Source organism: Pyxicephalus adspersus, chromosome 9 (assembly GCF_032062135.1).
Source record: "Pyxicephalus adspersus chromosome 9, UCB_Pads_2.0, whole genome shotgun sequence".
Lineage (NCBI taxonomy): Eukaryota > Metazoa > Chordata > Amphibia > Anura > Pyxicephalidae > Pyxicephalus > Pyxicephalus adspersus.
In genome coordinates, this window is record NC_092866.1 from 46,224,294 (window position 1) to 46,238,710 (window position 14,417).

General features: G+C 40.9%; 1 protein-coding gene across 2 annotated transcripts in view; it reads left to right on the forward strand.

The window, feature by feature from the left end:
* Positions 1 to 5,123: 5,123 nt before the first annotated feature.
* The window catches only part of PTDSS2 (phosphatidylserine synthase 2), a 57,231-nt gene continuing 47,937 nt past the window's right edge, over positions 5,124 to 14,417 (forward strand). For both annotated transcript variants that reach the window (XM_072421817.1, XM_072421819.1), the window contains exon 1: positions 5,124 to 5,397. In XM_072421817.1, the coding sequence (XP_072277918.1) occupies positions 5,229 to 5,397 (169 nt within the window). In that variant the 5' untranslated portion in view covers positions 5,124 to 5,228. The remainder of the gene's footprint in view (positions 5,398 to 14,417) is intronic.

Sequence of the window (14,417 nt, forward strand, 5' to 3'; positions counted from 1 at the left end):
CTTTTCCAATGTTGACTGATTACATGTGTCATTCACTGATATTGACAACCCATTATTTTTCTGCTGTGTTGTGCGTTGGTTTTTGTGAATCATCCCGTAAATACAGCCTTCCTATTAGCATCAGATCTATTAGGCTCTAAAGGACTAAGTGAGAATTTCCACATGGGACAGTTAATATGCAGATTTCAGAAGAAGCTATTAAACTAAAACTCTCTAAACCATTAATCCGGGAAAACAGGAGATTAACAGCAATTATAAGGTTCTAACTAATATGTGGTTATTGGTTAATATAATTCTCTTATGTAATGCAGCAGCAGTTTAGTTACTGGTCAGAAATAGGAGATTATGAAACGTTGGTTAAAAATATTTGTTCAGTTTCCTTGCTTTTATGTTTGTCTATGCACATTTGAAGAATCAGTACATACTAAATGCTCATAATATATTTTGCTAGATGTTGGCAGCACATTAAATGTTTTCGTGTGAATCTGTGAGAGTCAAACGAAGCAAGAATTTACTGTTTATAGAAATATCAGTTTCAACTGCAGGCTACATTTGGAACAAATTGAAATTTTATCCTGGAAATTATGAGAGCTATAATTGAATTTTTGTAAACAGTTGAAGTATACAAGAAAGGATGGGATTTTTGTTCTGATCAAGCAACAACCTCGGAGGCTAGAAACACAGATCTTAGAATGATTAGAATTATCTAAACCTAAAATATTCCACAACTTGGGTTTCTAATCTAAATATAGTGTAATACACTAATTCACCTCCTCTAATACATACTGTGCTGCATACCATGATAAGTATATGGTAAATGAAGAAATTAGAAAAGACAGGGTATTTAAGGTCCAGCAATATATTGAAAAACCAATGGTGGATCAAACACATACAATGTTATACTTCACAATTGTATACATGTGTGAATCAATTGTATACATGTGCAAATTTCCTTCCCCACTGGACAAAATGCAGTAGGGGGTGCGAAAACTAGACAATGATTACTTAGCGAGCAGAAATAATGTATAAGGAGAGGTAAATGTCGTGTCCTGACACGTTTCGCCTATATTGGCTTCCTCAGGGGACTTGTGGACGTTGGAGTGCAACTCTGTACAGAAAATAATAATACATATGTTTACTGTCTACATACATGCATAAAATAAATAAATAGATTATCATTTTACAGTGTTGAAAGATAACACTGTAATAGCAAGTTATAACTACAATATAGATGGTTTTCCAGGGTACATATGCTATTTTCTATGAAGAATAATTTTGTATACAACCGTAGTAGTAATAAAGTTATGAATATTGTACATGAATTTTGGGTTGACTCAAATTGTTGTTAATAAACCATACTATAAAACTGTGCAAGTTCTATTGTATGCAAGCATGATTCATATAGTAATTAGAGTAACAGTTACTTATGATGATGGTACACATTTAAATATGGATGGAAGGTAATACAGTACTTTTGGTTAGAAGCAGGGAGATTCATAAGGAATCATTTCCGTGTTTAAATGATGAGTAGACATCAAATCAGATGATGTTAATCATAGATATGGGGTAAAAATTAATATGGGGTAATGAGGTGGAATGATAGCATCATGAAAATTGGGGTAGGGAAAGTAAAAAATTAATATTTACATATATGTATATATGTGTATGTATATAGGGTAGGTTACTTATAATATTAATATTATTAATAATAATAATTAATTTAAATATACTTTGGGTTTCTAATCTGTCTGTTGAGAATTTTTTTATCAATGCAATGGGAAATGGAGAATACAACTGTTGAATTGAAAACAATCCATATGATCAAGCAATGAAATAAAATGAGGTAGAGCAATGAACTATACAACTTTTATGACTAGGTGTTATCTGAATGAAAATAAAACACTGAACCCCATCCATTTTATTTTTGTGGGTGAAAAAAAGTAGTTGAACTTGATGGACTTATGTATTTTTTCAACCTGACCTACTATGTAACTATGTAACAGGCTGGGTCAAAGAAAGGGAGCAATAGATTTTAAACAAAGGCATTCCACCATTGTATCTGCTCTGTTTTGATGGCTCAAAACCAGACACAGCCTGGCAATGTAAAAGGGACAAATAGAAGTTGTCAAAATTGCCCAACTCTCTCCTCTACAAAATATTATGAATGCTGCAATCCATCCTTCCCACTAGTCCTCTTCGCTAGCCACTCTCTTTGCTCCTCCAATGACCTAATAATGACTTCCTCTCTCATATCTTCGTCACATGCACGGCTCCAAGACATTTCTAGAGCTGCCCCAACTCTCTGGAATGATCTTCCTTGTCCTATTGCTTTTTCTTTCTGCTCATTTCTGCTCAAAGAGCTCTTAAAACCCATCTTTTCAAACTTGCCTACCCGTCTTCTTCTGTTTCTTAACCCTCACTACTCACCCACCATTTCATATCTCCCCTCCTATTGTGTGCTGCTTCCCCACCTTTAAGATTTTAAGCTCTTCTGGGCAGGGTTCTCTCCTCCTGTGTCACTGTCTGTAGCTGTCTGTCATTTGCAACCCCTATTTATTGTACAGCACTGCATAATATGTTGGTGCTTTGTAAATACTGTCTAATAATAATATTAATAATAATAATAATCTAGTTTAAAACCAGGAAGATGGCAACCGTAGTGAAGTGTGCAGGATGACAATTGGAGGGGGAAAAGAAGTAGACACAAAGGAGAAGGTATTGTTGCCAAAGTAAATGTGTATCGGGGAGTGTATGAAATGTGATAGTGTTTGTATGCAAGAAGCTTCCAAGAAAAGAAGTGTTCTACAATACTAGTGGAGGGTGAACACTGGGAAGGAGAGTAGACATGGAGATGGAAATATACTACACTATGGGTGTAAAACTGAAGGGGTGCACAAAGCCTCCAGTGTTTTTCTCTTCCGATGCCATATAACAAGGCATAAGAATAGTTGTGTGTACTGGATGGGCATTGACACTGGGAAATAACTTATACATGCTATGGGTGGAATAAGAAATTATTATAGGTGCATGCTAAGGATGTGAGCTCATTGGACTGGAGGCAGGACCCATAAGTGAAAGTGGCATGGATAGAATAATATAGAATAAATTTAGAACGGAGCAGGCTGGGGTAAACCGCCATGTTGTTGTAGCCCTGAGACTGGGGTTAAGCTTTAATATTTGTAAGATCAGGCAGATCATTATTGAAAAAAGTGACAGGCAATGTCCTTTCTGCAATACTGCGACCTATCTGCCTGATTGCTCTGTGTTTCTAGCAAAAAGCTGAGCTGTGCATGTGAATCGTCAGCTTTGGTTACCAGAATTACATGTCCTAGGATGAATGAACTCCCACGCGCCTGGGCAGGAGTTACATTATCCTGGCATGGCCAATAAAGATGACTGTGGAAAGGAAAGCAAGATGGCGCTGGGATGTGGGCAGCTTTAGTACTGCTTTTTAACCTCCCTGGAGGTTTTCCAGAGTGTGGCTCGGGGTGGAATTTGCAGGGAGTTTACCAAGTCCTACCTGGTTCCCACGTTCCAGTGGCGTCCTCCAGCAGTGCCCGAGATGTCCTCCAGCGATGCCTGGCACCTGCTATGGCATCGCCAGACTTTACAAATGCCTGCCACCATCTGTGTCCCCTACGTGTGAACATTGGGGACGCAAGGCCAGGGAAAGCAGATGCCAGCCTGGCATCTGCTTGCCAGTCTCAGGATGAAGGGTGGAACCGTTAGGCAGGTAGGACCGGGCGGGATATTTACAAAAATTATTAAAATCATTTAAAAATAATTTAAAAATTCTCAATAATCATATTGCCAGTAAAGTTAAAGCATACCTAAACTCAACATTTTTACTTTACATGTGCAACACCCTTCTTTTTTTTTAAAAAGCCCCACGGCGATCAAGACTAATTGGGAGTGCAGAGTGACCCAGGATACCTATGTCATGCATTCCGGGAGGCTCTTGCCGCTCCTTCTGCGCATGCCCTAATCTCGGACATGATGTATCTTTTCACGCATGTAGATAGGCTCTTTTAATTTCTCTTCACAGCAGCTACGTTAACCGATCTCGCACCTGCGCAGTGTTAGATCGAGTAACGTAGAAAAAAGATTGAAGAGAAGACAGAAGATAGTGGCACCTGGTGCAATGAAGAGGGATCCCAGGACAACTCGGAACCGGATCGCGGGAAAGACCAGCGCCATTGAGAGATCTGCCGGATTAAAAAGGAAGTAAACTCAAACCACACCCAAAACAAAAAAAAATTCCTTTCCTTCAATCCCACAGAGCAGTTGATCAGTCCGGAGGTCTCTTCCATTGGGTCCCGCGTCATCCGTCTTCGGGCTGCCATCCTCTCCTCTTCTTCCTACGTCACTCGACACAGATAGGGTGACGTAGATGGGACAAAACCTTGCCGATCGCACTGTGCATGGGCAGTTTTGTTACCTTTTGACGAAAGAGCTCTTTCTGCGCATGCCCGAGATGTATAGGCATGCGCAGAAGGAGCATCCAAGAGCCTCCCGGGATGTGTGATGTAGGTATCCCGGGAGGCTCTGCGCTCCAATTCATAATTAGAGGGTGGTGCTGCACCCTTTTTTTAGGGTTGTCTACCCTTTTATGTAAAGTAAAAATTCTGAATTTAGGTACGTTTTAAAGGTAATTGTGATTTTATTTTAGTTTAGCTCCACTGATTACAAAAAGATGAACAAAATTCTCCACAACAGCAGAGTATTAGGATCTGTCTGAATGGGTGTAGTTTGAATTTTGGAAGCCCCCTTACGGACTCTGTTATTCTTTCAATGGCCAGTTTATGATTGCAGGTTATTGATCCATCCCCTGGCTTCCAGGTCTGCATAGAAATGAAAGCATAGAAGGAATGAGGCCTATGCTCATCACTAAGCACTGCACGGACTTTGCCCTCCCGCACCACAATGAATTCCCACAAAAGTACACAGTTAGCGGTCTAGATTCAGGACCGCGGACAGCGCATGCGTGACAACCTCAGCCGCGCCTGGCGTGATCCCCAGTCTCCTCCCCATGGCAACGGCTGAGCAGCCTCGTCCAGCCGGCTGTCAGAGCGCCTGACGTCACGCCGTCACATGCCCAGCTCGACCCACGTGGTCAGGGGAAAGCGTGCGCCTTGCGCTCCACCTCCTCCCAGGGCAGTAGTGGCAGAGTTCGGAGGGGTTGGCGGTGTTCATGACACCCGAGGGGAATCGCTGAACCATGCAACGCTATGAGGGCAAGAAGGGGGCTCGCAAGTCCTCCCTGGACGGACAGTACGGAGAAGGAGAAACGGAGACTCGAGACAGACTGTTCTTCAGTAAGACCGCACACAGAGGGCAGAGCTGCAGGAGAAGCACCGAGTCTGAAGTGTATGATGATGGCACCAACACTTTCTTCTGGTGAGCCCGCTCATCCTGCTTTGTTGTGGCTTCCTGCTACTGTAGAGCTTCTGTAGTACTACAAGTCCCAGGAGATAGTGCCTAGCAACCAGTCAGATCTCCACACACTAGGGTTGCCAAGGGTTACAGCTCCAGCTTTGTTTTTTGTTCATCACCCCAGCGCTTCCTGCCTTATAAATCATAGATCCTGTGTTCATGCTTCCAATCGGAATTTGCAGATCATTGGCAGAGCTGGAATTTGCACATGGTTGCTGTTGGTTTTTATGAGAAGAAAAAGCCATGGTGGTATCTGGGGGCATAAACATACATGATTGGCACCTTAGGGGGTACAGCGGGCATCTGATGGGCACATAAATACCCCCCTGGCTGATCTAGGGGAGGTGTATTTATAGGAAGTGGGCATCTGGTGGGCACATAAATACCCCCTGGCTGATATAGGGGAGGTTTATGTTTGGGGATGGGGGGGGGGTCTGATGGCACATAAATACCCCCCTGGCTGATCTAGGGGAGGTGTATTTATAGGAAGTGGACATCTGATGGGCACATAAATACCCCCTGGTTGATATTGAGAAGGTGTATTTTTAGGGGGGGGGGGGCATCTGATGGGCACATAAATATCCCCTGGTTGATATAGGGGAGGTGTATTTATAGGAAGTAGGCATCTGGTTGGCACATAAATACCCCCTGGTTGATATTGGAGAGGTGTATTTTTAGGAAGGGGCATCTGATGGGCACATAAATACCCCCCTGGCTGATAAAGGTGAGGTGTATTAATAAGGGGGGGGGACATCTGATGGGCACGTAACTATCCCCCCTGTACCCCTTGGCTGATAAAGGGGAGGTGTATTTATAGAGGGGGGGGGGCATCTAATGCATAATCATGCAAATTTGCCCTATATTTATATGTATATTTATAGGGGGCTTCTGATAAATGCCAACTTGCCCTTTGACACTATATAGTCTGCATATTTATCTGCAGGATTATCCCTGCATTATCCGACCCCTGCTTATAGCACCTATTGCTAGTTTATATGGATTTATAAGACTGCTCATTATCCGCATCCAGATCTGACGATTTGCCATCCACTCGAAGTATAAAATATGTTATGGAAGTTTGAGGGAGACTCAAAATTTTGTTTTAAAGCAAATTCTATATCTCTGTACAATATGATCCATAGTGTGCGGAGGTGGTAAAGTACCGTAAAGCCACAACATGGATAAGTTAGAGCTCCATGTTCATCACCAGCAATTGGCAGATGACTGCTATCAGAGGGGGACGTAGCCAAAAGTGTGCCCATGTGCCGAACTTACTTGGTCTCCCTTTCCCCACCCACCTAGCTGAGCTGGTGGTCCGGGGCCCTCATGCATTGGCATTCCTTGTGTCTGTCCCTGAGTGCTATTGTAGAGTTTATACATCCCCAAGCTGTAGCGTGTTTGTGCATTATAAGTGCTGGGGCTTGGTGTCCCATCATATATAGAGCCCCCTCCCCATTATACAAACATTTTACATAGATCCTGCAAAGGCCAGCAAATATTTGATAGCCCTCCTCAGAAATCTGCCATTCAGCTTTGAAGGTAAATGGGTAATTTTAAGGACATTTGATAGTGGATCCATGGCTTGCAGCAACAGGTTATCATTGTAACACGATGCCTGGTTACTATTGGATGAGCTTGAGGAACTTTGTGTCTTTTTATTTCTTCAAGGTGACATTGTAACTTTGCTGTTGCTGTTTTCTTACCCCTTCTCACTCCCCCCAAAAAAAACAACAGAACATCAAAAGAACACCAAAGAAAACTGTAAAAGAATCAACATTGCACCTAGTTTCCATGTATTTTCCTAGGTGAGGGTAATGTGGCTGAATTTACTGACGAATCCAGGGAAAGCTGAGGATCCCAAATCCTGGGAAAATGGAATTCTTTCCAGTTCAACATTTTCCCGGCATTCTTGTCTGGTGATATCACTGGTGCCTACAGGAAGCAGCCGTAACTTGGCTGCTTCACATTTTTATTGCAACTTTTGCTTCCAAGATCTGTTTCCATAAAGGCAAATTGTTGCTGAAAATGTTGCATGCTTCCTTTCACAGCGTTGCATTAGAGAAGCCTATGTGTATGCATTGGCTGCCCAGTGCAGCCCACAGTATTGAAAATTGTGTGTGCTGTGATGTTAAAATTGTAACTCCAAGCAGGGTGCTTTTAGGGGTGCCATTAGGAAGGAATGGCAACCCAACAGATGTTTTAAAAACACGTGTTTCCACTTCACGCACTAGTAGGAACTGTCCCTTACTGCTCATTTATTTCATGATCTCTGCTTTAAATTAGTGCTTTGGTCCAACCCTGTTTCCTGATGTTCCTTATTTCCCTAGACAGTACTAAGTTTCTCTTACAGGCATGTTAAGTGTTTCTTAGGCTATGTACACACGTCAGATGTTTTTCTGCCAATATGAGCTGTCAGGCTCGAACGAGAATCTCACATATGTACAGAGGTTGTATGACATCGTCCTGGTGCATCCATGAACAACGGACGATGAACAACCACAATGGAAGTGAAGGGAGGAGAGAGCAGTGGGGTGTCGCTCTCTCGTTTTCCTTTCTTCTCTCTCGATAGAACAAAACAGTGCTGTTTGGCGCTCATTAATTCATCTGTCGCTGGAAACAATTGTGAAAGATCGTTTCCATCCACAATAATTGAGCGTGTGTACATAGCTTTAATGGTACAGATCTGTCAGCTTTTAATCTGATCTGTCTTCCTAAGATTTCCTGGTTAGGGGTCCTATCAGACATTTCTGTACATAGCCAGTGCTGCTGAGCTTGTTGAGCAACTGTAATCTGCTATTCCATAGTAGCTGGAGTCATAGCGTGGCCTCAGGTCAAGGTCATATTTAGGTAAATCTAGTCACAGCCGTACTTTTTAAAGTTATGCTGTGGTTTTTGTGTAGCTTGGTATAGTAATACAGCATGGAATATCGGTGGGATCAGACCGGTGTCCTGATGCAAACATTTATTGCATTATCCCTAGATAAAAAAGCTGAATGTTGTTTTGCATTAACAAGGTGCATGTTATTGCCTTTATTCCAGAATTGTGTTTTCAACTCTAATCCTTTGGGACAGAAGGCAGAACATGATCTTTGTATGACAACTCGTGTATTTAGAATTGTATGTTTTGTAATAAAAGACCTGTAGGTGATAGATTATATGGACCACAATAACTTATATGGGTCACAGTTAGATGTTTACAGGTTCTGATCTCAAAGTGGTCGCTAAGGTCTGTGGTTTGAGTCCCTGGGGAAGATCTGTTATTATCTGGGTGGATTTTGTGTTCAGAAGCTTATTGATTTGTCTCAAGAGATATGGTACAGTCATTGTACATCTGTGGTTCCCCGGGGTTTTATTAATTGTCAACAAAGTGATCCCAAGCACTTACGTGCAAGAAGGTTTTGAAAAGATTCTGCATGCTGTTTATCATAAGCAGTTTTAACCTTTGGGATATGACTTATATCAGTGATATAAGAGCCCACCTTGAAAATTAGATTTCAAGCCTCCGCCTGTCCCCAAAGCTAAATTCCATGCAGTCATAGATTTGGGCTGTCAGTAATTTATAAGAGTTGTTTATCAACTCTAACTCACAGTTTTATGAAGCTGGAAGCTTGGCAAAGCAGACCATAACCAAAGATGCATTGCCTATTCTTTGACAGAAAAGATGGGTAGGAGATGAGCGTCATTAATAAAGTGAACCCCACCTGGTCCCAAACACTTCAATAGTAACAATAATGTGCTGTTTGCACAGCCTCCGCTTCTATCCAAGGCAAGGTTTAGCCTCCCCAATGTCATTTATCTATCCAGAATCCTGCCATAGGATATCCCCCTTACCCAATGGCAGAACTTGCTGGAGAGGTTGAGGCTTTACCCGGTGAAGGAAACTTGAAGACTGCAGGCCCAATCTTGACTTGGACACATTCTAATTCTATTGTACTTCTTGGGTCCAGGACCGAAGTGACTTTGCAAGCACCTGGGGGTTATTTTAAAGATTAACAGATATACAGAAACAAAAAGGAACCTCTAATTAAGCACTTTAAAAATGATATTACCAGGTCACTTTCACCACAAGAAAGCCCAGACGTGCTAATATATCCAAGGAAGTTAGCTGCCAATGCTGGTACTAATTGCACTTAATACTGCCATGTTTTTGATATATATATATATATCTAACCCCTGTCCCAGTGTTCTCCCCAGCCCTTTTATGCTAGGTGCACCACCTGGCACATTTCAGTAAGCACCTGACTGTTTTTGGGTGGTCACTGAAAAGTTGGGTCACAATATATATTATCCCATTTATACCTGAAGCGCTCTAATTTGTCAGTAAAGCAATAAAAGTGTGAAAAGGGAAAATATTTGCTATTTTACAAATATTTTCTAAAATTACCTTAATACATTTGTTGTTACACATAGGAAAGAACAGAACTAAATTTTGTTTATTTCTTGGTTTGGTGTATTCTTTCTTGACTTTAATATGGGGTAACCCTTGAAATAACTTCCAGTCTTCCGGGAACCCCTGCTGTAATTTCTATATCCACAGCTCACTGTATGGTGGTCAGTGGAAAGAATGCCAATCACATAGCTGGCCAGTTGGAAGAATGTCATCATTACAAAAAGGCCATTAGTGTCAGTTAAACTGACCTGGAAGTCACAGATTGCTCACTGTTCAAGGAACACTGGTGTACAGTGTTTGTTCAGGCCAACTGTATCTTTAATTAGTATCACACTTGTCTTCTTTCTAGCAATCAGTCATTCAGAAATGGAGAAAAGTAATCACTCTGCTGTTTGGTATCATCATCGGTCCTACACTAATTATGGACTAGAAAAAGCAGATTGAAGAAAATGATATGTAGGAATGTTAAAGGAATGTTTTTGCTGTGTGTGTTTAAGGTCTATATGTTTGCGAGAGGAAAATTGACCCCAGAATGGGAGGACAAATAGAGAAAAAACCTAGATAGCTTGCAAAGAGATACAGGCTGACCTCCAATGTCAAAGACTTTTAGCATGCGATTGCACATCTATCATTTTTGAATTGATAATGGAGTCAGAATAGAAAGTTTTGGCAAATCACGGCAGCTGTATGTCTACAGATCCCCAAAATTTAGCTTGCAGGTTAAAGATTACCATACCAACTGTAAAACATGGAAAAGGCCTAGTTATGTTTTCAGCTACTTTGCTGCATCTCGCATGAGCTGTTTTCAGTCTGCAAAAAATAATGAAATCTCAAGAAGTGAAACGTACTGCCTGGCGGTAAAACATTTTTGTCTATATATCAGGTCATGGATGCTCCAAGAGGATAGGGACCAGATAAAAGCACCTAAAGATGGTAAGAACAAAACGTTGGACTGTTCTGAAATGGGCTTCTGTGTGCATTTAATTGAATCTGAACTCAAACAATGCGGTCTGAAGAAAGTACCCTTTAAGCATGGCACAGCTGGAATGCTAGAAATCTCAGAGAGTTATAGCATTCACCTCTTTACTGTGATTCCTTTGAATTTTCATTTGTTTTGTTTTCTGTTGAATCAAAACTCTCACGCGTGCAATAATTGTTGTTGGAAAGGATCTTTCACGATCCTTTCCAGCAACAAATGACTGCACGATACATGAACGAGCTCTGTACATACAGCACCCTTCTGCTCTATGGAGAGGGGAGGGTGGAGAACAACGGCGCTGCACCCCTCTGTGTTCTGGCCCCTTTCAATACAATTGTTCATTGTCTGTGGACCTGCCAGGACAGACAACAAAACATCAGACGACGAGCTCTGTACACCGGATTAACGTACGAGAATCATCTGATGTGTGTACGTAGCCTTAACTCTTGGTAAATAAATAGTAAACACCAATGGGCAACAATTACTTCTCCTAGTTTTAGGTTATTTTATAGCCAGTTGGGGGTTCTTTATTTATGGAGTGGTACCAATACATTTTTGCATGCTTGCATACCCTTATGGATTGGGCATTAAGGTCATTAGTTGGTAGGTGCTGAAGGCAGGTTCCAGAGATGTAGCTGAGATTTGCTTTTAATCCCAATTCACATGGCTCCTTGGCAATTCCCATTTATAATAATTCTAGTTTATTTTTTTTAATAATGTGATCATTTAAACCTTGCATGTTTCATGCTTTTATTCAAACGGGTGGGAGTTAATTGAAATGATCAGGCACATTTTAAAAATGGCCTGTAAGAAAAGTGTTAACTTTTTAAAAAAAATAACAGTAGTCAGTAATAAATGCTTATCATTAAGTATCCTCTAATATATCAAACATTGTCAAAATGTTAAACATTTTAATGTAAAAACAAGCATCCTTACTGTTTTGTCATTGACAAATAACATAGCTGATTTTGATACCTAAGTAAATCTGACAACTTGCTGAAATCATTATACTGGAGCCATTTGCAAGAGAAAAGAATTTTCCTGCAAGAGGAATTGACTGACAGTTATGCAGACCTTGTCTTTTATAGATGAAAGGTACAGATTGGTAGTCAGACCCAGCATTTTGCAGCAGTACAAGCATCCTGTCTCCATGTTGTGGCGTCTCCCGTTTTGTTATATCATAATAATGGCATCTCAAACCTTTATGATACTGTACAGAAATGAGTATTGGATCTCCAATAAAGTAGATGTAAGGCCTAACTGAATGGCATTGAATACTGAAGCATTGTCGTAAACAATTGCTATTTATTAAACTACTTTAAGCTTTTCATCTTTATCATCTATCCCAGTCCTGCTCATCTCTTATAATATCTTTGCAGCCTCCTCCTATCTAAGTGCATGCATCCAGCAATTGCTTATGCTTGCATACGATGTGTTGAAATACCACTTGTAGTCTCCACTGGGAATCTGTTTGTTAGGAGCACAAGGGAGACAATAATGGGTTGTCCCCTACAATGCTTGATTCGAATATAATCCCTGTCAGGGAGCTCCTAATAGGCCTTCTCCTCTGCCGATATTACATACCTCTCTATAACTCTCCTACCACTCTGCACCAGTTGGAACTTTTCAAAGTTCTCAGTGGTATTTGGGAGGGTGAGTATTTGACCATGCAATAACACTCACCCTTGCCTCATCCTTTTCTTAAATGCTGTACCCAGGTTCATATCCCTGTATATGACAATGACCTTGCTCTAGGTTCCAGAAGAAGTGGAAAATCTGTGTTAGTATGCGCAGCTCTTCACCAATCTTCGGGAAGTTACAAAGCAGGGTGCAGTTTGCCCTCGATAACCACCAGGCAAAAGGAACATGCATTTTCCAATTTTTGGGGAAAAAACAGAATTGCACTCCAACAATAAATATTCTATTTCTGTATTATTAGGAAATATTTAGCTTTAACCTTCAGTAAGGTTTAAAAAAAAAGTTTGCTTGTAGAACAATTTGTGTAATCAAAGCATAAATAACCCTAAAACCTGTTAGGAACTTTGTTCAAAAGCCATTTAGAGAATATAAAATAGTAGGGAGATAAAAATGAACAATCATTAGTGTAAGGTAGGTAACAATCATGTTACACTTGGATATTAAACCTGAAAGTCATGATTGAGGGAAATGTCCATTTGACTTTGTTGTGGCAAACCATACAAAAGGCATACGGTTTGTGGTAGAAGTGGTTGTTGCATAAGCCATATATATGTAAACCTGAACATATGATGTGTATTTAGCATAGTCCTTTCCATAGTGTGTACAAAATAAATATTAGAAATTATTTCAGGTAGGATTGTTAGTTTTTATTTTCAGCACTGGATTACAGTCAACTTTATTATGTAGGAGGCTGAGATCCTGTTTCCTTTTAGAATTTGATACATAGCTAACATATCTGTGACTGTATTTTTCTACAATATTAGTCTGCTATTCATATATATAGGAGTTTGTATTCCTGTTAAAATTCTTATGGAATATTATATATATTTGGGAGTTTATTTGAATCTCCCTTTCTGCCTTCAGAATCCTTTTTCATGATTGTGATTAGTATTGCTCTTTGTTTGGCTCCAGTGGTGTCCTCTTTAATTCCTTGACCCGTGGTTTTCTAGAATCTCCCGGGGCAATGTTTGCACCCATTCTTTATATACCGATAAGATCAATCTTCTTTGCCATACCATTATATCACTCCTGAAGAAGCAGACTAGTTCTGTGAAATGCGTTGAGTGGCAAAGTTGCTCTGTGTTTTTAGAGAATCCCTCCATGGGTGTCCTGCATCCAGTCCCGCGTCGTCCTGGCATTCATCCTGGAGCCGGTGCTTCGAGTGCCACCATCTCCTCTTCTTCCTGTTCTTCATCCTACGGCACCCGACCCAGGCGCGAGATCGGGTGACGTAAGATGAAAAAAAAAGTTTGCCGATCTCACTGCGCATGCATGCGATCGCCAAATTTTCCTCTTTGGTTTTGGCCAAATTTTCCTCATGCCCGAGGTGCTCAGGCATGCGCAGAAGGAGTGCCTAAGAGCCTCCCAGGATGCCTGACGTAGGTATCCGGAGAGGCTTTGTGCTCCCATTCATTCTCGACCGCCTAGGCGATCGAGAATTAGGGGGCAGTGCTGCTAAAAAAAAGGGTGTTGCACAGAATTTTTCTACCCTTTTATGTAAAAAAAAATTATGGAAAGTGAAAAGGCGGGGGGAAAAATGAGTGCTGATCTCACTGCTACTCCCTGCTAATGCGTGAGATCAGCATTTTTTTTTTTTTATAAGAGAAAGCTCCTTTTGTGCATGCCAATCAAGACAGAATGAGAGGGGCTTCACCTTCACCTTATAGAAAAGACTTGTCAACTTTTTATGTAAGTACAAATTTTAGTTTAGGTCCGCTTTAAGTTCTCTGTTTGTATTGGTGAATATTTTTGTCAAGAAACAAAATACAGGGGAATGCCAAGAAATTGTGAAATAGTAACACTGGTTGCAGACTTAACTATTTAAGGAGGAATGCCTGGAGGCAATTGTGCAACTGCCTCCAAAGTTTTGTTGTGTCTCCGAAATCAGCAGTAAAGAAAAAATTTCCCAAAAGCACA